At 34.0% G+C, this 26,579-nt stretch overlaps 1 protein-coding gene across 1 annotated transcript in view; it reads left to right on the top strand.

Moving 5' to 3' along the window:
• CENPC (centromere protein C) overlaps window positions 1-26,579 on the top strand; it is a 59,372-nt gene that overhangs the window by 7,298 nt on the left and 25,495 nt on the right. Inside the window, exons 5-12 of the mRNA XM_033106571.1 lie at window positions 726-831; window positions 7,668-7,959; window positions 9,729-9,944; window positions 12,484-13,094; window positions 18,491-18,682; window positions 19,990-20,284; window positions 22,418-22,561; window positions 23,732-23,814. Of these exons, the coding sequence (XP_032962462.1) occupies window positions 726-831; window positions 7,668-7,959; window positions 9,729-9,944; window positions 12,484-13,094; window positions 18,491-18,682; window positions 19,990-20,284; window positions 22,418-22,561; window positions 23,732-23,814 (1,939 nt within the window). The remainder of the gene's footprint in view (window positions 1-725; window positions 832-7,667; window positions 7,960-9,728; window positions 9,945-12,483; window positions 13,095-18,490; window positions 18,683-19,989; window positions 20,285-22,417; window positions 22,562-23,731; window positions 23,815-26,579) is intronic.

The following is a 26,579-nucleotide window of genomic DNA, read 5'->3' as shown; positions in this document are numbered from 1 at the left end:
GCCATTTTTATTGGAGGCAGGTGACATATAGGCACCTTCTTCCCACTAAAATTCTATGCTCCCTGAACAAAAAAGGCAGGTGTTCACCATAAATCAGATTTGTTTATACAACAGTCTTGGCAGGCTGGTATAGCAGGTACAACCTTATCAGTTGGTAATGGAGGAAACATTCTGAAAGTCAGAGTCCCCAGGTGCCAACTAAGGGTTAGCGTAAGCAGGCCTTTTAAATGATTAGGCCTGCTATGTTCTTTCCTGCATAGAATGAATCTCTAAATACTATATTGTGTGTGTATGTATACGCATATAGGTATAGTGTTACATATTTTTGCATTTATTTTGAACTTTATATAAATGGGATTATTATATACTTCTGCAACTTGCTTTTTTGATTAACATAATAAATTTTTTCCTGTTGTTGTAGTTTATTCATTTTACTGTTGTATATGTGATTTTGTTATGTGACTATACCCATAATTTATTTATCCAGTCTCTCTCTGAATAGGTTTTTGCTGTCCAGAGCAGCATTGTTTCTATGATAGGTTATTTGAAATTTCAACTTTACTAGATAATGCCAAATAGTTTTCTAAAGTAGTTATTAAAGTATACAGCTCCATCAGTTGATTTATTGTTTTTTAAAACTTGTTTTTTGTCCAAGTTAATAACAAATATATTTAATCAATATTGATAATTTTTATAGAGTAGATCTAATATTTTATTCCTTTTAGGCCCGGTGCCAGAAATCCCATCCAGAGTCAGTTCCAGTTTCTTCAAGAAAGGAAGGAGCCTCTCTGCAGTTCACTATAGAACCAAGTGAAGCTGTGAAGGAATCAGGTTGGTGGCGTGCCCACGGGTGTTATTTGCCTAGATATATTTAAAAGTTACAAATGCCGAAGGTGGTGCCTATAGGTGGTGGTGGTATGTTGCCTTGAGTGACAAGGTCAGGGTCAGCCCAGGCGGAATTGTGAAATGAAGTTGTTTATGATTCCCTTTCAAGTCCATGGTCAGTGTTTTCTTTTTTAAACATGACTAATAAGTTTCATTTGATTATTTGTTTCCTTGTTTTAGTGGTAGGAGCATTGCTTACTAAGTAGGATATAGTAAGAGACATTAAATAAGAATTATGGGGACTATAGCTCAAGTAGTTTTCAAATAGATTTTTATTTTATTTTAGAACAACAATAATTATTTTTTATCTCACACATTTTCTGTACAGCCTAGTTAAATGGTTCTGGTTTGAAATCTGTCAGGTGGTGGTCAAGATACTGGCCTGGTGGTCAAGATACAAGTCTTGGGAAGGCTTGACTGGGGCTAGCTATTTCCAAGATCACTCGCTCATGTGAGCTGGTTGCTGACAAGAAGCCTTAATTTCTTGCCTCATGGAACTTTCCATGGGCTTCTTGGGCATTTTTTTTTAATTAGGATATAATTGATATATAGCATTAAATTAGTTTATATATAGCATTAGTTTATATATATATAGCATTAGTTTATATATAGCATTATTTATATAATTAGTTTATATAATTATATAATTTATATAATTATATAATTTATATAATTTATATAATTAGCATTAGTTTATATATAGCATTAGTTTATATATAGCATTAGTTTATATATATTAGTTTATATATAGCATTAGTTTATATATAGCATTAAATTAGTTTCAGGTTTACATAATAATCATTCGATGTGTGTGTGTATGTGTATATAAGAAAACTTTATATATATATATATATATATATATATAGTCACTGTTATTTTTCTCCTTCTTTCGTTCCATTTACTTGAGTGAATTATGCACACTTGATCTTAGCCAAAAGGCCGAGAAGCAATTGAGTGAATTATGTGTGCTGCTTCTTTTTAAAGTTTTCTTTGTTTACATTTTCCAAATTAGAAAAGTCCTTCATTTGAGGTAAGAGTCAAAGATTTAAGAGAAATCTTCTAATAATTATTCCCATCATATGCCAAGGAGACCTTTGAATCCTTCCATATCTTCATTAGCGCCCCTAAATGAAAACATATATGAATATGTGTCTGTGTGTGTGTATTTATTATGTATGTGTGTATTTGCCACATACTTTTACAAGAGGCTTTTATGATTTTCTTTTACACCAACAATGTAAGAAAGTATTATACCTTTTACCTGATAGTTTATTTACTGTTCTACTTTTTTGCCAGTTTGATCAGTACTAAATCATATCATTGTTACTTTAGTATCTATTTCCATGATTACTACTGAGTTTGAACACCTTTTTATAGGCTTATTGGCTATTTGAATCTGCTTTTATCTGAGTTGTCTATTCATATCCTTTGCCCATTTGTTTTTTTTCTTATTTATGAGTGATCTTTGAATCGAATATCTGTAATTACTTATCTGTAATTTGTGTGACAGATGTTTTTCCAAATGATCCCTTGACTATTACAGATTTTGTTTATAGTATCTTTAACTCTATGATAGGTAAATTTTTAAATTTCAGTTGTCAAATGTGTGAATGGTATACAAAATATCTTAGATTTTCATCTGAACATCTTTTTTTTTAATTGAAATTTTTAGTCTATCTGGAATGTGTTTTGCTATATTATGTGACATAATCTTACAATTTTATTTTCTTCCAGATGGTCAGTTGTGCCAGGTCCATTTATTAATTAAATAATTCATTCCCTTCTGAATGTACTACTTTTATCATGTATTAAATGTCACATCTCATGCAATATGCTTTTGAATTTTGGTCTATTTGTTTATTCTTAATGTCAACACAATATTGTTTTACTAATTGTAGATTTTTAATATGTGCTAATATTATTATTATTCTGCCATTCTCAGACCTTTTTTTCCCTGTGAAGTTTTAATTTTATCTAATTCCCAATAAAATTTGGTTGGGAGTCTAACTAGAATTGCTTTTAATTTGTGTAGTTATTTTGTGAGAATTCACATTTTTATGTTATTCTTCATGAGAACATATGTTATATATTTATTATGTACTTCAAATATGGTAGTCTAAAGGACACTGTCCATAGTGTGAAAGGATAAGCCACAGACTGGAGAAAATATTTGCCAATAGTATATCTAATAAAGGATTTATATCCAGAATATATAAAGTATACCTGCAACTCAACAACAAAAATAAACAACCCAACTCAAAAATGGGCAAAAGACTTGGATAGACATTATTTTAATCGCCAATGAAAGCATTAAAAGATACTCATTACTGGTCATTAGAGAAATGCAAATCAAAAGATACATCAAAGGAGATACAGTTTTATACATACTAGAATGTTTTTGTTTTTTTGTTTTTAAAGGAAAACAACAGTTGATGAGGATGTGGATAAATTAGAACCCATGTGTATTGCTAGTGGTGATGTAAGATGGTGCAGCCACTGTGGAAAACAGTTTGGTAGTTCCTCAAAAAATTAAATCTAGGATTGCTATGTGACCCAGTAATTCTACCCTTAGGTTTATGCTCAAAAGAATTGAAAACAGACTCACAGAGATACTTGTACCCCAGTGTTCATAGTAACATTATTCACAATACCCAAAAGGTGGAAACAAGTGTCCATCATCAGATAAATGGATAAACAACATGTGTGTATGTGTATAGCCATGAAAAGGTATTAAGTTCTGATGCATGTTATAATGTGGAAGAACCTTGGCAACAGTATGCTAAGTGAATACACTTTCCAAGTGTACTCATTTAGTGGTATACATTTCCCTTTCAGTATTGCTGTAGCTGCGTGTTGTGTTTTCTCTTCATTTTTATTTATCTCTATGTCTTTTTTAATATACTTAGAGTCTTCCTTTTTAACCCATTAATTATTTAGGAGTGCATTAATCTAAGTGCTTAGGGATTTTCCTGTTTTCTTTCTGTTACTGATTTCTAATCTTGATTCCTTTGTGGCTTAGTAGTATACACTATGTGATTTCATTTCTTTTAAATTTGTGAAGATTTATTTTATGACCTGGGATATTGCCTATCTTTATGAATGTTTCATGGACACTTGAAAAACATTCTGTTGAGTAGCTTGTTTATAAATGTCAATTATGGTGTATTGCTAATTTTTATGCATTGTTGGATATGATTTGCTAAAACTTTGTTGAGAATTTTTTGCACATAAGTTAATGAGAGGTACTGATCTGTGGTTTTCTTTTTTTGTGCTATATTTGTATGGTTTTGGTATCAAGGTAATGCTGTTCACCTTATAAAATGATTTGGAAATTCCCTCTTCTAATTTCTGGAAGGGATTGTATAAAGTTAGTTTTAATTCTTCTTTGAATGTTTGGTATAACATTTTCCAGTGATATCATCTGGTCCATGATAGTCCTCTTTCAAGAGCTTTTAAGTTGCAAATTCAATTCTTTAATAGTTATAGCACTATTTAGGTTATTTATCTCATCTTGGCAGAATTTTGATAGTTTGGTTTTTGAGGAATTGGTGCAACCATTGCCACCATCCATCCACAGAACTTCTTCATCTTGCATAACCAAGATGAAGTACCTATTAAGCAATCACCCTCCCCGCTACCCACCCAGTCTGGTAACCACCTTTCTACTTTCTGTCTCTCTATTTGACTAAAGACCTCACAGGAGTGGAATCACGCAGTATTTGTCCTATTGCAACTGGCTTATTTCACTTAGCATAATGTCTTCAAGGTTCATCCATGTTGTAGCATGTATCAGAATTTCCTTCTTTTGTAAGGCTAAATAACATTCCATTGTATGTACGAGTATAGACCATATTTTGTTTTATTCATTTATCCGTTAGTAGATGTTTGTGTGGTTTCCATCATTTGTGTATTGTAATGCTGCTATGAACAGGGTTGTATAAATATGTCTTGCAGTCTCTGCTATCAGTTCTTTTGGATATATACCCAAAAAAGATATTATTGGATCATATGGTAATTGTGTTGTTAATTTTTTGAGGAACCACCAAACTGTTTTCTATAGTGGCTGTATCATTTTACATTCCCACCAGCAGTGCAGAAGTATTATAATGTATATCCTTACCAATGCTTGTTATTTTCTGCTTTTTTTTTTTTGATAGCCATTCTAATGGCTGTGAAGTAGTATCTCATTGTGGTTTTGATTTATTAGGGAATTTTAAATTAAAACAACAATTAAACACTACTACACATATGTAAGAATGGCTGAAATCCAAAAAACTGGCTCTCTTGTAACTCCCATATCTTTAGGAGTTTCTGTCTTTTCATTTGTTTCAAGAGAATTTATAATTCATTGTTAAAACATTTTTATGATGGCTGCTTTAAAATTCTTGTTAAATAATTACAAAATCTGATTCATCTTTGTCCATTTGTATCTATTCAGCCTAGTTTCTTGTTCAGGTTGTGTTTCTGGTTTTTGGTATGATGAATTATTTTGATTGTATCCTCAACATTTTGTTATTATGTCAGAAGACTGTTGATTGTATTTAGATCTTTTGTTGTATGTAGCACGTACTTGTGCTGTTTTGGTTCAATGTGTAGGTTTTTGCCTACTTTCGTGGATTTTATTTCCAATGACAGTTAAGTGTTTAGAGTCTTAGCAGTGGTATTTTGGTCTGTTTCATTTTCTAATGCTGCTGGAATTCCAGCTTTTCTTGCTGGTGCTGTGTTATCACTTTTTGAGGGGTGTAAATGTCTATTACATTGTTTTCTACACCTGCAACTAATAAAAGAAAATTAAAAATACAACCAAAAATGGCTTTTGAATCTGAAACAAGATGGCATAGACTCATTTTTTCCTGCTTTTCACTCTAAATACAACAAGTTCCCAGGTAGGTATCCATCAAACAACAATAATAGAACTCTGTGTAGTTGGATTGAAGGTGCTTTCCTGAGCATCCTGGCGTCCTTATTCGCCCAAGGGGGTTGGGGTCAGAAGCTGCTGGGAATATATCTCCTTATATGGCTGTGTGTAAAACAAGATAAAGGGGATGCAGGCCTCTTGTATGCTCTTCCTGCCTCAGATTAGACTATCCATTGGTGCCCTTGTTGGAAGGAGGGTCTGGGATGACCTGGTGTGTTAATACTACCAATGGATGAAAACCTCACCTTGGCCTGTGAAGCAGTGGCTAGGAAGATCACAGGCTTCCTGTGTAACACATGGCCTGTCATCCCTGATTGTTAAAGCGGGTCTGGGTCTGCCCAGGGTCTTGCTCCTCTGCTGCTGCCGTCCTATAGTACTTATGGAGTAGAGCCTGTCCCTGCCTAAGGCTTTGCTACTCTGCCACTGCTGCAGAATGGAGTGCCCGTGGCTGGGGTTGTGCAGTGGGAGTTTGAGTTTCCTACTAGGTTTCTGTTGCGTTTCCCTTCTCTAAGTCCTTTGGCCAGAGGATGCAGGGTCTTTCCCCACTTATACCTGTCGGCTGTTCTTTAGAGCCCAGTCTGGAGGTATATGGGAGCTATAAAGAAAACCCAGGGGATTCACCACATTGTTGCTTGAGGCTTGAGGTTCCTAGCAAATATACCTTCTTCCGTCTAACTGTCAGAGTTCTGTTATTGTTTGATAGATACCTACGTGGGAATTTGTTGTATTTAGAGTGAAAAGTAGGAAAAAATGAGTCTGTGCCATCTTGTTTCAGAATCAAAAGCCATTTTTGGTTGTATTTTTAATTTTATTCTATTAGTTTCAGTGTAGAAAGCAATGTACTGGACATTTACACCCCTCACAAAGTAGTAAGTCCCCTCACCCAATGTACTATCCCTCTGATATCGAATATAGCTGTTACAATCCATTGACTCTATTCCCTATGCTGTTGTATTTTTAATTTTTAATCTTTGTTTCTTAAGAGTATGAATCAGTATGAATACTACCCAGCCATCCTACTTTTTCTTTGATATTTAAAGGTTGAGGGTTAAGAGAATATGGGAATATATATATTCTCTCTCTCTCTCTCTCTCTCTCTATATATATATATATATATATATATGTGTGTGTGTGTGTATATATATATACATATATACTCTTTATATATACACATATTTATATGTTATATGTCTATATCTGTATACTGTTATCTATATCTATATATCTCTATATCTGTTATATCTATGTATGCGTATGTATATGTATAAATATGTACTCATCTAGCTGCCCTATTTACTGACTCTTAACCTAAAGATTGAATCTCATAATTTCACTAAGATTACTTTATTATTTAAGCTGTGCATAGATTTATTCAGATCTTGAATAAATTGACTTTGTCAATAAAATTGTGAATTTTCTATGTTTGAGGATTTCTGTCATTTCAAAACTTAAGAGCTTGGACCAAATACGTATTTCAGTTGATTAATTTCATAAATTACAACATTTAAAGTATGTACTTATGTATTTTAATTATAGATCTTTGATTATAAACTTAATGATCTGTGAGTTTTCTGAAAACTATTTCTAATTAAATTGTTGATGGTTTTTGTTTGTTTGTTTGCTTTTAACTAAGTGTGTTTTTCCAGGACCCATCAGCTCCAAGTTGTTTAATTGTGGAGAGCACAGCTCACAGTGACCCATGTGGGAATCAAACCTGCACCCTTGGTGTTAAGAGCACCGCGCTCTAACCAGCTGAGCTAACCGGCCACCCCAGTTGTTGATGAATTTTAAAAAGCACATTTGGTGCTTTTTAGAAGCACATATTATTTTAAAATTTTTCATATTTTCATAAAATTTCTTCCAGTTCAGGCCCCTGAAGTTCATCGGAAAATTTTGGCAACTGATGTTTGTTCTAAAAATACACCTGACTCAAGAAAAACGTCAAGTAAAAAACTGTTAATAAAAGATCATCACAATGAAGCTGATGAGGAATTTTATTTATCTGTTGGCTCACCTTCTGTTTTATTGGATGCAAAAACATCTGTATCACAAAATGCTATTTCATCTATTGCCCGAAAGGTAGAGACCTACACTTTTGAAAATTCAGTAAAAACACTGTCTTCAAATACGGAGATTTCTCTAAAAACCAAAAAAAGGTAACTTTTATTTATTTAAATAATATCAATCCTTCTATAAAAATTTTACCTTTTACATGAAAAAGTGCGTAATTTAATCTTTTATTTGTTTTATGGTAAGTATTGAGGAATAGTAACAGGTTATGAGAAGAACACAACATATATGTATTTAGTATATGTTCAGTATACGAGGTCTGACAATTAAGTTCGTGAACTCATCCTAGAAAAAGTGCTACATATCTCATCGCTGAATATCACTACAGTCACCTTCGAAGCACTCCCCTTGGAGGCTATACACTGAAGCCAGCACCTAGTCCACCATTCAAAGCAATTTTGGACCTCTTTCTGGAATGGCCATCAGAGCTCTCATCGTGTTACCCTTCATGTCCTGAATGTGATAAAAATGTCTTCCTTTCAATATTTCCTTTAAGTAAAGAAAGAAATCATTGGGGGCCAGATCAGGTGAGTAGGGAGGGTGTTCCAATACAGTTATTTGTTTACTGACTAAAAACTGCCTCACAGACAGTGCCGTGTGAGCTGATGCATTGTCGTGATACAAGAGCCATGAATTGTTGGCGAAAAGTTCAGGTCGTCTCACTTTTTCACGCAGCCTTTTCAGCATTTCCAAATAGCACGTTTGGTTAACTGTTTGTCCATTTGGTACAAATTCATAATGAATAATCCCTCCGATATCAAAAAAGGTTAGCAACATCATTGCAACAAGTTTGCGAACTTAATTGTCCGACTTCGTATCTACAATAGGGAAGGCCTTAAAGTGTACGTCAGGAAAGCTGGGGGCAATAACTTTTCTATAGTCTATGGAAAAACATTCTTTTTTTTTCCTGATAGTAAGTTTTGTATAACTTCTTAAGAGAAGCAGCTTGTGTTTCCTCTACGTTGTTTGTAATTACAAGGGTGGGTATGTAGCAGGTGATTTTTTAGGGTAACAGGATTATCATTAAGGGTGAGTTGTGGTAAACCCATGTCCATTTCTTGGGGCTTTCTCTTTGACCTTTAAGAAGCAAAGTAGATCGTTCAAGGCCTTTTGCTGTTGGGGACTTCTGCAGTGAATATAGTTTCTGTAGGGTTAGATGTGATTTTTGGAGCTAAGGAGTTATTAGGTTGGTGTAAAAGTAATTGTGGTTTAAAAGGTTAAAAGTAATTGCAAAACCCGCAATTTTGCACCGACCTAATAAGTACATTCTAAGATTTTGCTATACAAAGTTGGTCTGTGCTTGATGATCAAGAGCAATGGCATTATCTGGAAGCTTGTTAGTAATACAGTAAGTACTTGCTAAACATTGGTAGGTTCTGTGACTTTAAGTGAAGTGATGTTTTACCGTAGGCTACTTGATATAAACAAGAGGTAAGTTCCTACAGCATCTCATCAATGTTATAAAGAATGCTGAATGAAACAGTGTTATTTGAGAACCTGCTGCACAAAATTTCAAACCCTGCCCTAGACCTTCTGAATCAGAATCCACATTTTAATAGGATTTTCCCAAATGCTTCAATTCATATTAAACGTTTAAGAACTAGTGCTATAAGCTGCACATTTCCTTGGTGTGTGATTTAACCATTATTTTTTTTTCTATTGACAAATACAAAACAATTTTTCTGAGCAAATTGCCTTATATGTTTTGTAGAAGAGATTACAAATCAGCATGTATAAATTTTAAATAAAGGTCCAAAGGAAATTTTTGTAAGTGGTCTGTGTTGTCACTGTAAGGGAGTTTAGGAAACTCAACAAACTGTGGGGCATTCAGCTTGCCTTCTTTTTAACCTTTTAGGTTAAACTTTGAAGATAAAGATATTTTGGAGAAAGTAGAAATAGAGAATAAAGTATCAGATGTAGAGGATGAAATATCAGAAAGACCACAAGAAAGGAAACCATCGGGAACATCTCAGAAAATAATACAAGAGTCAGAATATGGAATTCAGCCACAAGCTAAAAAGAGTTTTTCAACATTGTTTTTAGAAACTTTAAAAAGAAAAAGTGGATCCAGGTGAGTTATTAAGAAATTATCCAAATATATGGTGATGGAAGGACAACTGACTCCGGGTGGGGAACACACAATGGGATTTATAGATGATGTAATACAGAATTGTACACCTGAAATCTATGTATTTTTACTAACAATTGTCACCCCAATAAATTTAAAAAAAAAGAGAGAGATTAGAAAAGCAAGCCACTGAGTGGTTAAAAAAAAAAAATTATCTTTTGAGACATTTTCTTTCATATTTTATGGACAGAATCTAAAGATTCTTAATGCTATTTAACTGAAAGTGAATCTTAATTGACAAAATGTTAATTGGAATTATGCTTAACCTTTAAGGAAAGTGAAGTTTCTTAGCAGTAAATCACCCCCAAACCCTCATTTAATTGGTATTATTAAATGTGTCAGCAAATTAGTTTACTCAGCTTTCACAGCTTAGTGCTCATCAGCACTTTCTAATTTGTATGATATGAAAAAATGAAGCAGTATTTAGAAAGAAAATTATTTCAGTGTGCCTGTATTTCACTATTAAGGTTATAAATCTTTTTTCTTCTGATTGTGTCAATAAAAGGATAGTTACAAAATAAATTTTAATCTGTTCTTGTCTACTGAAAAACTTCAGTGGTTCTACTGTGTCAAAACAGTGAATCTTAACTGGCTGCACATTAGTTAACTAGAATTAATGGCAATAGGGTGAGAAACACTGGTCTGTAGAATAAACTTCAGATTTGTCAGCTGGTATTTAAGGCTTTCACTCCCTAGTTTACTGTTTTTACCAACTTGGTCATTTTCAGTTGTTCCTGCTTTGTTATACCTGCTTCTCGTCATATGCCAATCTCCATTTTATTTTATAAGGGTACTGATTCCATTCATGTTCACTCCACACTAATAACCTAATCACCTGTTAAAGCCCCCACCCTCAAGTACTGTCACATTGGGGTTTAATTTATGAATTTTGGAGGGATATTATACTTTGAATAATTTCTTCCTTTTCCAGAAAGCTTTCCCAACTAATTGGAAGAGGTGCTGTTTAATCCAGTGCATTTACCTTTCTACATATACTCCATTTATTTCTATACCATGATTATAATGTTGAAACATCTGCAAATGTGTGTGAATTATTCAACCTTGGAATTTTTCTATAATATAATTTAGTATATGATTTATAAGTATTTTCTTAGAATATTAGACTTGAAGGTATCTGAGAAATAATCTTGTTTTGGCTTTTACAATATTGTGATTTATAAGCAATATCTATTTGGTCTTCATCCACAATTCCTGGCTTACATCTCCCAGAACTCTTGGAATGTCCGAAGTGTTGAGAGTGTAGAAAGGTGTCTTTTGTTATATTAATGAGGTAACTTTTTGAAAGCATTTGTAGGAATGGGGGCTGATTACCAATGGAACCAATCGTGATTAGTGATGGAATTTTTTAGTCCCATCTCAGACCTCCAGGGAGGAGAGGGGGCTGGAGGTTGAGCCAATCATCAATGACAGTGATTTAATTAATCATGGCTACTAAGAAAACTTTCCATGGCTACTAAGAAAACTTCCAGAGGATGGATGGGGTTTGGAGATTTTCCAGGTTGGTGGACACTTGGAGATGTGGCAAGTGTGGAATGCCTTCCCACATGTCCTGTCCTATGCATCTCTTCCATCTGGCTGTTCCTCGGTTATATCCTATTAAAATAAACCAGTGATCTAGTAAGTAACATGTTTATCTGAGTTCTGTGAACTATTCTAGCAAATTAATCAAATCCAAGGAGCAGGTTATTGAAACCTCATTTATAGCCAGTTGATTGGAAGTACAGGTGACAATCTGGACTTGGAATTGGCATTCTGACTTGGAGGAGTTTGTTGAGAACCTCCGGTCTGTATCTAATCGGTCAGAAGCAAGAGTCTGGGCTTGTGGCTGGCATCTGATGTGTGTGCATGTGTGGGGGCAGTTTTCTGGGACTGAACCCTTAACCTGTGGAATCTGATGGTATCTCTGGGTAGATAGTGTCAGAATTGAGTTGAATTCTCAGATACACTCCTGGTGTCTGAGAATTGTTTGCCGGTGTGGGGGAAACCACCCCTCCCCCCACATGTATGTGTGTGTGTATGTGTGTGTGTGTGTGTGTGTGTATATATATACACACACATACATATGTGTATATATATATAATTTATATTGTAATGTTATATAAAAATATAACATGCAGTTTTGTACTGTCAGTGTATCTGGAGTATATTTACACATCTGGATTTCAACTTTTTAATAAATATGTAGTGGGTGATTACATATTTATTACAAATTAGTTGGTGTAGGTTTCTTCTAGCTCTAAATTTCTGTGCTCCCATTAGTGTTATAAATGAGTGTGATCAGATATAGAAATGTGAAAGAAGGGACAGATTTTTAAAGGTAAGGGAAAATTGAGGAGACATGTGAACTGCTCTTTAAAAGATAAGTAGATTTTATTTACTATATCGATTATTTTTTTTTCACTAAGTAAAGGTAAAAGCTTTATTTTTTTGAGCTATTAATTATTATGACATCCTTTTTTAGTCCTGTTGTTAGGCATATAACTACTGCTCCACCTCATTCATCTCCTGCAAATGATACGAAGTTGTTAGAGGATGAATTTATAATTGATGAATCAGACAGAAGTTTTGCCAGTCGATCTTGGATTACGATACCAAGAAAGGCTGTGCCTCAGAAACAATGCACAGTATCCCCTACTGAGAGCACTGCTCTCCGTCAAAGTAAGAAGTCAAGAGAAAAACATCACAATACATCACCTACAACTTTGACAAGTGACAAACATTCCAGCAACGCTCACCCAGTAGAGAAATCTCAGCTTTCTGAACAAAAAAACTTGAGTGGGAATTGTGCTTTGACGGATGAAATGGAAAATAATTCTAGATCTACAAAATATGAAGTGTATTCTAAGAATTCAGAAAAATCATCTGGAAACAAAAGGACTATAAAAGAAAAACAGAAAAGAAAATCCCAGGCCAATGTAGTTGAAGAACAGATTCATATGGAACAGTCTGAAGATAATATAGATGTGTCACATATTGCCCAAGACAAGTCACAAAGAGATTTAGACAGAAATATGCAAGAGTGCGAAGAGATGAAAAATGTTCACACTTCCAAAAAACAGATGCCACCTGTAGGTAAGTGTTTATATTAAATATAACTGTTAACATTATTCTGCTACTTTATGTTTTTGTGACATTCCTGTTTAGCTTTGATAAGTAGGCAAAGTAAACCTAAATCTACACAGAGCCTCAAAAGCCCACAGACTTTTTCTCTAAGATCTCTTTATTTTACATATTATTCAATCCTTTGATTTGTGTGTGTATGTGTGTGTGTAACTTCTAACATGGCAAGCACCTATAAAAGGAGAAGTAAAAAGGGAAGGCTACTAAACCAGGTAGTTAAAAGAACTCAAATAAGACAGCATCATATATTCTTGAGGTTTAAATATAAATTGGGAAAGAAAAACCCAGGATGGTGTGGGCCTATTTCTTTTAGGATAAAAATCCATACTCTTCTATTCCATCATTTACTCATTTATCTAATAGTCATTAAATGTCAGACACAGTATTAAACACTGAAATAACAAAGATTACTAAGACACAGTTTTCACCATTAAAAAAAGATCAGTCTGGTGGGGTCTCTAGATCAACAGATAAACATACATTCACAGGATGATAAAGGGAAACACAACAATGATCTGACTAATATCTCAATAGATCTTTTGATCTTGGGTCACTATCATTTATCATCAAAACTGGGACACTTGAGCATGAGAGAGGATGTCAAAGACAGTAAGCATAAACTGGGATTGTCCCAGACAAACCTGGAGTGTGGCCACCCTCCTTGTCATTATTATACAGTGACTGAAGTTTGTAATGATGATACTATCAGGAAGAATAGATCAATTTATGGTTTTTGTACCACTTTTTAAGTAATAGAGAAAAAAGGTGGTTATTCTTATAGAAAGAATTTTCTCCAGAATAGTTAGTGGAATAGAAAACACGTATCCAGTGTATTAGATACTTTATATGTGTGTAATGTAATTTAACCCTTCTTGACAATCTTATAAGGAGGTAACACTCAAAGGAGGTTAAAAAATACTGCCCCAGGATCTGTCCCATCCAAGGGCCCATGTTTTTTTAAGCTCTATAAAGAAGTTTTAAAATAGTGAAAATGTTTTTGATGCTCAAATTGACAAAACTGTTAGCTAACCAGAAAACTCTCTTGACCAGAATTGTATGTGTACCTGAAGGTTCTAGATGACTATACAATGTTGCTGATTTAGAGGGGAGAAAGTTCATATTAAAGCACAATATTTAAGCTAGTATTTATAAAAACAAATTCCACCTTAATATAGTTATTACCTAATTACTCATTATTTTAGCTTTCTTTTTGTATATTCTGTAACACAGACTTTATACCATCTGAAATAGTAGTTGTCTTATTTCAGTTTTGTCTGTGTGTGTTTTGTGTATATGAAAAATTCTGCTTTAAAAAGGGGAAAAAGCAATCTTTTCTATTTGTAGATCTCTTTTGTAAATGTTAGGCATGTCCCATATTCTTTTTATTGGAATTATTCTTAATTTTTTTGCTTCCTTCAATTTCTAATTAGTAGTTGGCCATTTTAAGAAAACACAACAGAAAGAATCTGAGTAAATTGAGGGTGATAGTTACATTACAAGAAAGTTTTTTTCTTACTAGTCCCTTAAGTAGAATATGAATCAACAAATTTGAAGGCACAAAATTTTGGTATAGCCAAAATTTCTTAAGTAGAAACATATAAAGAAAGCATACTTGAATGATACTCTCTTTAATCATAAATGTTAAACATTTATTGAGTACCTGCTATATTTTGCACACCAATTTTCACGAGTATTAAATTCCTTTTGATCTAGATTGGTTAGGGAATATAACGTTGTGATTAACTACCATACCAATTGTATGTTCTATTGCTGTCATAACAAATTGCTATTCACTTAGTGGCTTAAGACAACATACATTATATTATCTTGAAGTTCTATGGATTAGAAGTCTGAAATGGATCTCACTGGGCTAAAATCAAGGTGTTGACAAGGTTGCATTTTTTTCTGGTAATTCTAGGGGAAAATCTGTACCTTTTTCAGCCACTTGAAGTCACCTATATTTCTTGAATCTGGCTCCCCTCTTGAATCTTCAAAGCCAGCAATGCCAGCCTTCTCACGTTTGGCATTTCTCTTGCTGCTTCTTCCATTGTCTTAGCTCTGTCTCTCTGACCACTGCTTTTCAGGACACATGTAATGAGATTGTGTCAAGCTTGATAATCCAGTATAATCACCCTATTTTAAGGTTTTATAACCTCAATCACATATGCAGAGTCTCTTAAAATATAACATTTTCACAGATTTTGTGGATTAGGGTGAGTCCATCTTTGGGAGACCATTATTCTGCCAATCATATCAGTTTTCAAAGACTAATATGAAGATAATTTAACTCCAAATATATTTTTATTCTGATGACAATTTGTCTTTAATTCAAAAGACACTTTGACAAACTTGTAATGCCTAAACTGATGACTTGGGTTGAGCCAATTGATTTTTCCATGTTTGATGGCCCACGGGCTTCTCAAACTGAACATATTGGAAACTAAATTCCTCCAATAGGAAATTCCTCTTCCTCTAGTTTTCCTATCTTCATAAATGGAGCCATAATAAATCTAATAGCTCAGAAGGAGCTAAATAATCTGCTTTCTTTACCGAACAATCCAAAGGAAGTCAGTCTTTTGACTTCTTCCTAAGTAGTTTTCAGATCTGTTACTTCTCTTCATTCCACCTGCTACTCTACTCCCCTTAGCCAATCTAGAGTCATTTATTTCTTAGATTTTTGTAGCAATTTATACACATACCTTCTGGCCTCTCTATACCTTTTCAGATTCATCTTCTGGATTGCTTTATAATGAATTTCTTCAGTTCCATAAATAGACCACTTTCTCAACTGTGGGCTTTTTAATATGCTGTTCCTTTTGCTTAGAAAATTTTCCTAATTTGTACCTGTTCCCTACTAAGCTTTGTACTCGGTTTAAGCCCAATGTGTTCTTTATATATTCTCCCTTTTTATTTTATCAAACATGGTTACTTGCTGAATTTCTATATTTCCCTCAAGTCTAGACTGAAAGTTCCACGAGAACAGGGACTGTATCTGTCCTATTCCTAAACTATCCCCCATATCTTGACCTTAGCAGTTATCATATCTGTGAGTCATTGGAATACGTTATCATCAGTGACAGAAATATTACTATATTTTCGATGAATAATTTTGCTGTGTTTATTAAAACCTGCCCCACCCTCAGGATCCTACTTCTTTACATGTAAATATGGAACAGTTTTTACAGTAGTAAAAATTTATCACTTACAAGTCACCTCTTTTTCTAGCTATTTGCCTAACTTATGACATGTCCCCTCAGTTCTTATATTCAACTATTCACATTATTAACTGTTCATATATCAGTTGTATCTTCTGTATGTGTTCTTGTTTATTAGTTTTCTAAATTCTTTGACATTCAATTTCTAACTTTTCCTGATCCTGAACTGATTTCTGAAATAATGTTTTTAATTGATTTGTTTTTAATTTTGTATGATACTCTTTTTCTGTATTACTGTCCAAATAAGTCTTTGGTGCTAGCATTTTTTTCCCTCAGATTCTTTTTCTGCTCAATCATTGTTCACATTGTCTTTTTTTTTTTTAAGTTGGTTCATGAACATGGGCAATAATCTCTGTTATCATGAGCACCTCTCATTTGTTACAGTAGTTCCTCAGGCTACTTTGACAAACATAAAAGAAAGGGGAAAAGGGGCGGGGTGGTGGGGAGGGAATAGAGGAAAAGGAGTTGGAGAAAGAACTGAGGATGGAGAAATAGGGGGCAGGAAAATGAAATTCTTCGATGAGGATTCCTGCAGCTGTACAGATAATTTCTTAAACTACTAATCAGTGGCAGCCAAGTTGAAAGTGCTATACATTTGCTTTTGTGTTTTGTAAATTGATACATTATTGTTTTCTACTTCTTCTCCCTAAAAGATCTTTACTGGTGAATTTTTTTACTTTGTGTGTTGTTGCTCTTCCAGTATCTCCCATTGTCATTACGTCCAAAGTATTTGTTGATACTATTATTAAGCACAATATTGGTAAAGTAGGTTCTTTCTATCTTCAACTTTTTTTGTGCCTTATTCAGTGTCATTAAGGCTTAATCTTTTTCTCTTACATCTTTTATAAGCATGAATCATTCTCTTTATCCCAAATTCAAAGTATTTCTAAATCCTATAACTTGTTATCAAAATAGAATCAGAGAGTGATGCTGCTGTAAGGGATCTTGATATAATTTCGCTTTTTTCTTCCTCTATCCCTCTACTCCCCAATCAGGTTTAACTGGGGGGAATGAACAGTGCTTTTAAACTTGCATGTGCATTTGAATTCTCTGTGGATCTTGTTAAAATACTGATTGATAAACTAATTTAGTAGGTCTGGGGTGGGACCCGAGATTCTATATTTTTAAACAATCTCTCCCAGATGATGCTGGTATAGCTGTTCTCCTTCTTTCCTGTTTATTCTATATAGTTTAATAACTAATTCTGTGGTTTATATGTAATACCTGCTCTAGTGTTCTTAACATATTTTTATACATTTTATTTACTCTGTATTTTTTTACTTGATATAATTTTAATTCCTTCTTTGGGCTCTATAGTAATCTTTGTCTCAAATGCTTAATAAATGTTGGTTTCTTAAGTTATTTGAAAATCTTCCATTTTGTCTACTAACATCTAATGTTTTGAACCGATTTCTGAAAAAGTGAAATTCTCTGTTAAACCCATTTTGGTGGTTGTGCCCATCTCAGCTGCAATATTTATATTAAAATAGTCTGTATTTCCCTGATTTCTCCTCCTTCCTGGTTGTTAGTCACAAAAAATAAATCTAGAATTTATCTGTCCCTTCTGTTAGATTCTTTTTTTGTCCATTTGCCTTTGAGTAAAATGAAATTACTGTTGATGCCAAACCTTTCAATTAGCTATTTAACTTACCATAGTCATTGCTCTTTGCATTCTGTTTCCTCTTTTTAAAATTCTATTTATAACTTTTCCTTCATATGGGAAAGATCTCTTTATTGATAACTCGCTTTAAATCTCCTCTTCCAAAAATTAGATTGATAGAAATCATGAATTATTTCAAAACATAAAAGCAGTAGTTACCTTTTTTTACTTGGGACATTGGTAAGTAGTTGGAAGGAATCATATATTTCAGTTTTCCTCAGAATGTATTTATTTATTTTTGGCTCAGCAGCATATATCAATTATCAGGCAAGGTGAAAAGTTTGCAGTTTAAGTGACAGAAAGTTAGAGATCTTATTGAGAACACGTAACTTTTGAAAAATAGAGATGACAAGAAACCCACAGGATAAATTTAAGTAAGAAGTTCCTATAATTGAGATTTTTTTTAAATTAATTTTCTGAAAACACTTTGGTTCTGTACATTTTGGATTGATTTATGATTTTCTTTAATTTAGGAAGAAAGAAAAGGAACACCAATGTTCGTCATACAGAAAATTGGAAGAAAAATAGGGAATGTGAAAAGAAGGATTTTTCAGGTGGATCCAAGAAGAACGAACTTGTACCTGAAGAAGTGACTTCAACTGTCCTGAGAAGTCGAAGAATTTCCAGACGTCCATCTAATTGGTGGGTGGTAAAATCAGAACAGAGTAAGTATTTTCATTTAAACTATGTTCATTGGGAGCTCCCAAAAAATCATCCTGTAAGAGGCTTTATGTAGATTTATACTCTAATTCCAGAGAAAATCTATTGAGGACAGAGTTAAATTGGGTCATCGATAGAAATATTAAATCAGTTAATTATAAAGATATTCATTGAGGCTCTATCATATACAGTATTCTAGAAAGAGGGATACAGCTATGGAAAAACAAAATAAAAAGCAAAAAATTCTTGCTCTCTGTGGACTTACATTCTAATGGAGAAGACCAACAATATGATATATAATTCATGAAGTGATAGATAATAAAGAACAATAAAGCAGATAAAGGATGGAGATGGGAAGTGGCAAGGGTGGAGATGGATAAGAGGACAGAGCAGAATACTGTTTTATAAAAGGTGGCGATGAGAGTCCATTATGATGTTTTAGAGCACATATGTGAAAAAAGTGAAGGAGGGAGCCATATAAATAACTTGGTATGAAGCACTCTAGACCAAGGGAACAGTATTTGTATAGGTGCTGATGGGGCATGCTTGGCACGTTTGAAGAACGTCCAGAAGGCCTGTATGGCTGAAGAAGACAGCCAGGAAAGATAAAGTCAGAGAGGTAGGCTGTGATAGAGGTTAGATGAAGTGCATTGGGAAGCTACTGGAACATTGTAAGCAATAAAGTGACCTGACTTAAAAGTGATCTCTTTTAAAAGGATTATTCTTATTGCGATGTAGAGAGGAAACTAGGGCTGAGCAAAAATGGAAGCATGGACACTAGATTGTTGGAGGGAAGAAATCAAAAGTGATTGGATTCATGATATTTTTGAGGGTAACACAAGAAATGTTGATAGATTGGAGTTACAGGGGCAGAGTCTAGGATGACTCGGTTTTTTGCCCGAACAAGTAGAAGAGTGGATGGAGCTCAATTCTTTACTGAGATGAGGAAAGGTATGAGAAACAGATTTGGGAAAGATATCAACATTTCAGATTTTAATATACTTGTAGGTATAATGTTACAATATACATAGTAGAGTGGTGGGCAGAGCCAGAGAGGGTGGTTTTGGAAGCTTGTGATAAATTTGAAGGGTTTCATACATGTATGAAAAAATGCAAAAGCACATAATTTATGAATGTAATTTGAAAACAGATGTAGCCTATGAGATTGATGTGTGCGTATGTGTTTATATAATATATGTGTACACACACACATACACAAATAAATAAATAAATAAATAATGTTAGTATTTCAGTGAGCCAGATAACCTGAATAAATATTATCCTAACTTTAGGTTATTATTGAATCTTTCAGGTCTTGCTTATAATAGCAATTCTTCAATAACAGAAGAATTGTCAGGGTATCACAACAGTAGACGAAAACCTGCTGAAAAAAGAAATCAATCATCTAAGAATATTGGGGAAAAATCTGTTCCATTTAAAGGGCAGAAGAGAACTAATCCAGGCTGCTCAAGAGCACAGAAGACTGTAAATGCAAAAGATACTAGAGAAATTATTGATGATGATGGAATTTCTGGTTCTTCCCAGAATGAGTCATTGGAAAGTGAGGAGAAAGACATGACTAAGAAGAAAAGCCTTAATCATTCTGGGTAATGTTTGTTATGTGTACAATGTAGTTATTTTTGTGTTCAGCATTTAATAGTTTCTCTATGTTGTTTAATCATTATAGAGAGGCAGTTTAGTATAAAGGTCTCTGCAGCCTGACAGACCTGGTAGTCAGGCTCTGCCATTAATTAGCTGGGTGATGCCCCAGGCAAAGTGTACTCTGAATTTGTTTCCTAGTATTAAAATAGGGAGTAATATATGGCACGTGGGATGTGAGTGATAAATTTAATGGAAATATTGCCTGAGAGTTGCTTCCTTTTTTTTTTCTTACTGTGATAAAAACACATAATGTAAAATTTGTTATCTTAATCATTTTTAAGTGTACACTTCAGTTTGCTTCCTTTTAAGTGAGGTTAATGTGATTTTAATCATTAGGAATACATCATAATACGTCTCCCCCTAAGATGATAGTTGTTAACATATTTCGAGTGCTTATTATTTGCTGAGTACTGGCTAGATGCTTTCAATGAATTCTTATCAGTCCTAACAACCTAAGTGAGTTAAGTATTGTTCTTCATGTTTAATTTTTGCTTTTGATATAGATGCATTTCTGCTTATGATACAGCATTCATTCAATAAATACTAGGTTTGTGTGAGAACCTGCAAGGTGTTGGGGATGTACTGACGTGACTGACAGAGGTCCTAACGTATATTAGTGTATGACATTATGGTGCAAAAAGATAACCCCGTACACATTCTGTTTAACTTTTTCACACCATTCTCGTATCTCCTTTCTCATTCAGTTTCTTTTAATGGAATATTTCAGATATACAAAAATAAAAGTAATACCTGATTGCCCATAACCTCACTTAAGAAGCAAAACATTGTAGTGGCCATTGGAATCCCACGTGTACCTTTGCTGAACCCATTCCTAGTTTGTTGAGTGCTTTTATCAAGAGGTTAGATTTTGCTAAATACTTATTTTGCATCAATTGAGATGAGCATGTGATTTTTGTTATTGATATGATGTATTACATTCATTGGTTTTCCAGTGTTAAACCCAACTTCATCTCTGGTATAAATCCCATTTGATCATAATATATAATTCTGTTTATATGTTGCTAGATTTGGTTTGCTAATAATTTGTTGAATTTTTGTGGTGTATAGTTTTCTTCTGATACCTTTGTCTAGTTTTAGTATCAGGATAATACTAGTTTCATAAAACTCTTCTATTTTTTGAAAGAGTTTGTGAAGAGTTCGTATTCTTTGAATGCTTCGTAAAATTCAGCAGTGCAACCACATGGGCTGGGACTTCTCTTTCTGGGCTGTTTTTTTGATTACTGACTCATTCTCTTACTATAGGTTTTTTGAGTTTGCTTGTTTCTTCCTGAATCAGTTTTGGTAATTTGTGTGTTTCTAGGAATTTGTTATTTTCATTTAGGTTATATAGTTTTTGGCATATGATTGTTCATGGTATTCTCTAATAATCCCTTTTATTTTCTTTGACTCTGATGGTAGGACCTAGAGGGACAGTAGAATCTACAGGAATAAACTCTCAAAGAACATTCAGAAGTTTGCATGCTCTTTAGTTATGTTGCGTGCAAATTGTTTTCTCACTATGATAAGAAGTTGATAAACTGAGTCAAGAAACAAATTGAAACATAAGACTTAAACATAAAACAAATTGAGACATAAGAGAGAGGTGAGAGAAGAGAGGAAATCGTGAGTCTAGGATTAGTATATCTTGTCTGCATATGAGTATGTCGGGGGTAAACTACGTAATTAGCTGGTAGGTACCAAAGAGATGAGACTGGGCCCTTCTGAACACCCTAGTATTCCCCAGTAGGCTGTTTAGGGGTATCAGAGAAAACAATTTCAGTTATATGTAGATTTTCAAAAACTATGATAGATTAACTGTGATATACATAAGCTGCCAGTCTGTAATGTGTCCCAGTGTCCTGTCATCACTTCCATCTTAAGCCATTTCCCTTATCAGAATTTTTCAAATTTAGAACTCTTGGTAGGTCCTAGAATTAAATTTCCTTCCTGGGCTGGTTGTTGGTCCTAGGACCTGGACAGGGTTAGCGATATTTGTTTGTCTACCCACTTATATATTGTGTCTAGAATAAATAGTATATGAAGAAATGTAAACAATTATAAACTTTTCATTTTTATAGAGTTACAGAAAGCCCGAAAGATGAGAATATTGTGACTGCACAAAATGTTCATCTAAAGCCTCAGGCCAGGGGATATCCATGCAAGACACCAGAGGAGTCTGATTCGGATTCTGGAGAGCCTAAGACTTTAGTTTTGGAAGGAAGGTATGCATGTGTTCTAAGGATAATGGGATTTCCTCACTATGTTAATTACTTATTGATGTGTAACAAATTACCCCAAAGATGAATAGTGGCTTGCAAACATTTATTGTTTCATAGTTTCTGTGGGTCAGAAATCTGGAAGAGTCTTAGCTGGTTAGTTTTGGCTCAGGGATTCTCATCAGCTGTTACATTCAAGATATCTATCTGGTTTGCATTCCTTTGAAGGCTTGACTGGAGCCAGAGTATTTACTTATAAGGTGGCTCGGTCACATGGCTGTTAGTCGCAGGCCCGAGTTCCTTGTAATGTGGCCTTCGCCATAGGGCTGTTCAATATGGCAGCTGGTTCTTCACAAAGCAAGTGATCTAAGAGAAGGTGACTACAGTGGACATCATAGTGCCTTTCAATGACCTGGTCCCTGAAGTTGCACACTGTCACTTCCACTTAATTCATTAGAAACAAGTCACTAAGTACAGACCACATTCATGGAGAGGGTCGAACTCGACCCTACCTCTTGAAAGGAACAATATCTAAGAATTTGTGGCTATATGTTTAAAGCAGACACACTTGGTGAGCAAACCAAATTAATCTACTTTTTTAATACCTGAAGTCATACACACACACACACACTTAAAAAATGAAGGAATGGTAAATTATAGCCGTTTCTCACACTAATGGATGGCTAAGATTTCTTTGTCCACTATTTGCTGGGTTAGGATTACTAGGCCTTTAATAGGTTCATAATAGGAGGAAAGGGATCTAGGACTGAGATAAGCTGAATCACCTCTGAACAATTTCTGGACTATATTTTAAGTTCCATTTGATTGTGGTATTTTTTTTAAAAAAATTAAGCTGATTTCTAATTTCTTACAATTTGATTTTTATTAAAGAATGTTATTTGATTTGACTTAAATTCATAACTCTGATCCGTGAGTTAGTTTAAAAGATTATAAAATAAAGTTTTTATCATGTTTGACAGTCAGTTATAGAATTAAATTGTATATTCTTTATTTTGTACAGCAAGTAACTATATTCTTAGTGACATAACATTGCTGTTGGTTTTATAAGGAAAAAAAGCCTTTGTTAGTTTTGGAGAAAAATGACCATTGAGATAGATAATTAGATATATGCATTATAAAAGCACAAATTTTATGGTTTACTTTTTTTTTCTTAAGTGGACCTTTTAGGCTCGAGAATTATTTAATGTCTGAAAAGAATAATTCTGATGTAGATGATGAGGAAATTCAGCAAAGTTCAGGTAAGTTATTGTTTATTTTCTACTGTCTTGATGTTTATGGCATTATGGGTATGGAGTTAGGTATGTGATGTTTTATTTAAATTATAACCAATGGCAAATGTATGTTGAATACTTACACTTAAGAGCCGAACTCTATTAGAGATTTATAAGACCTTAAACCTAGAGGAGAGATTGAAGGAGGGAGGAGAGAGACAGAAAGAATGAGAGAGATGAATGACAATCCTTTCTTTCAAGTAGGACATAATCAAATAATTGGCACTTAAGATATCTACTACTTCCAGTATTTAAAAATGTTGGTAAGGGTATAAATGAAGCAAAATTAGTCATGTATTGATTTCTAGAGCTGAGTAATGGTTGAAACAGGTTCATTATACTATTTTCCCTGTTTTGAATATGTTTGAAACGTTCCATAATAAAGTTTTAAAAATACATCTTTATGGAGAGTTTTATAATTTTCTTATGCCCTTAAAGAATATGTGCTTGGAATATAATCTGTTATAATGTTTTTTTCCTTAATTCACCAATTACTTTTCTTTTTAAATTCTTTTTTCTCTTTGTGTTTAGATGTATTTTCTTATTTTTCTCTTCTAAGTTGAATGTTTTCTATATTTATTTTTCTACTTTTTATCTGGTGAAAAAAAAGCAGTGAATATTCCTGAGTATAATTTTGGCTTAATTTTATAGGATTTTTTTTTCTTTTCAATGCAGTTTCTTCTTCTAGTGTACTCTAAATTATAGTGCTTTTTCTTTGACCCGGGAGTTATTTGGAAGTACATCTGTCAAGAACCTAGTCTCCAGAGTCAGGAATCTGGGATTGAAGCCAGCTCTACTACTTATTAGCTATATTAACTTGAGTAAGAAATTTCAGTGTTCTTAGCTTCAGCTTCCTTATTTATAAAATGGTGATATAAATTCCAATACCACAAATTGACATAAGGATGAATAATTCCTTGCTTAGTTTAATACCTGGTATATGTTAAATGTTAATATTAGCTTTTATTTTACGATGTGCTTTGTTTTGTTTTGCTTTGTGTTAATAATTTCTAGTTTCATTTCATTATTCTAGGGAACTTTGGCCTGTAGTACGTATTCTTTGAATTTATTAAGGTTTTCTTTGTGTTCTAAAGTATGCGTAGATCACATAAAATTCATGGAAGAATTTTGAAGTTCTTCCATGGGTCCTTGACAAAGAGAAAAGTATTTTTTGTTTATAGATAATGTATTTTAAAATATATATCCTCTCATTATCTTGTTGATAATGTAAATGGATATATGTTTTGGAATGTACTTTGAATATTTATGGAACTTATAAATGTTTATGGAATATTATGGAATACTTACTATGTATTCTAGGAACTAGGAATATGATAGTGAACAAAACTGACAAAAATTTCTGCCCTCGTGGAGCTTAATTTCTGCGAGGCCAGGACAATAAAAAAAGATAGCAGAATTTATGATTTGTTGGATATTGAGAGTAGAAAAATAAAGCAGGGATTTTAGAGTGAGAAATGGGGGCTACATTTTTAGGTAGATGGGCAGAGAAGGCCTCACTGAGGAAGTGATTATTTGAGCAAAGATATGAAAGAGGTGAGAGTGCAAATGCTGTAGCTGTATGGGGAAATAGTGCCCCAGGCAGAAGGAAGATCTGGGGCAGAGTTCTGATGTGGTAAAGAGTCTGTTCTGGTGGAGAAACACCAAGGAGACCAGGAGGGCTGGAGCAGAGGAAGAGATGGATAGAGTAGTAGGAGATGATATCATAAGGTAACAAGAATGAAAGATCACAGATGATGTTAAATGCTGTTGCAAGGATTTTGGGCCTTTACTAAGAAAGATGGGAAGCCATTGGAGGGTTTTGAGCAGAGGAGAGGCATGATGGCTCTGTGTGCCAAACAGAATCACTGTGGCTGTTGTGTTAGGGATGGACTGATGAGTTTGAGGGGGCTGGTGTACGGTTGAAGCATTAAGATCAATTGATGAGACATTAATAATCCCAGTGAGGGGTGGTCGCTTGTACTCGAGTGGTAGCAGTGGAATGTGGGGAGCAGTAGGAGGATTTTAGGTGTTTTTGAAGGTAGAGTCAACAGGATTGGGATGGATGGGATGTAGGGTATAAGAGAAAGAGAGGTATCCAGGGATAGTTTTTGGCCTGAGCACCTGAAAGAATGGTGGTGTCATTGCTTGATTTAGAGACTACTAGGGAAGGAGCAGATTTTGGGGAAAAGAATAGGATTTTAGATTTGGACATGTTACCATTTTATATTATTCTGATCCTTTGTGTCCTTACATTTGATTTGTGAAGTCTGTGAAGTGTTTTCCGCTGCAGTGGTCTGTTTCTCCATCTATTTACTGCAGTTTGCGATGTATGTTTCAGTGTCGTTTTTGAGCATATGTGCTCCTTCCTATGGAATGTACATGCTTTCGTCTTCATGGCGCTCTTCATGTTGCACTTAACAATGCTTTTCCCTTACAGTCTGTTTTGTCTAATGTTAACATTGTGATCTTTGCTTTCTTTGGTTTGTTGTTGTATCTTAGACTTTTGTTCACCCTTTTACTTAAACTTTCTTATAGAACTAAAACAAAGTGGCTTAGGAATAATAGCACGATTGGATTTTTATTTTTAACTTGCTTTGTTGGTATTTTTTTCTTTAATGTTTAACACATTTACACTTATTTTCATAACAGTTATGCTTGATACCTCTTTGTAAAGTTGGTAGATATTCTCACATATGCTAGCAAGAACTCAGGAATTTTTCAACACAATTGAA

This window comes from Rhinolophus ferrumequinum, chromosome 5 (genome assembly GCF_004115265.2).
Source record: "Rhinolophus ferrumequinum isolate MPI-CBG mRhiFer1 chromosome 5, mRhiFer1_v1.p, whole genome shotgun sequence".
Lineage (NCBI taxonomy): Eukaryota > Metazoa > Chordata > Mammalia > Chiroptera > Rhinolophidae > Rhinolophus > Rhinolophus ferrumequinum.
Note: the sequence above shows the minus strand (reverse complement) of the source record. Positions and strands in the feature narration are given on the sequence as shown.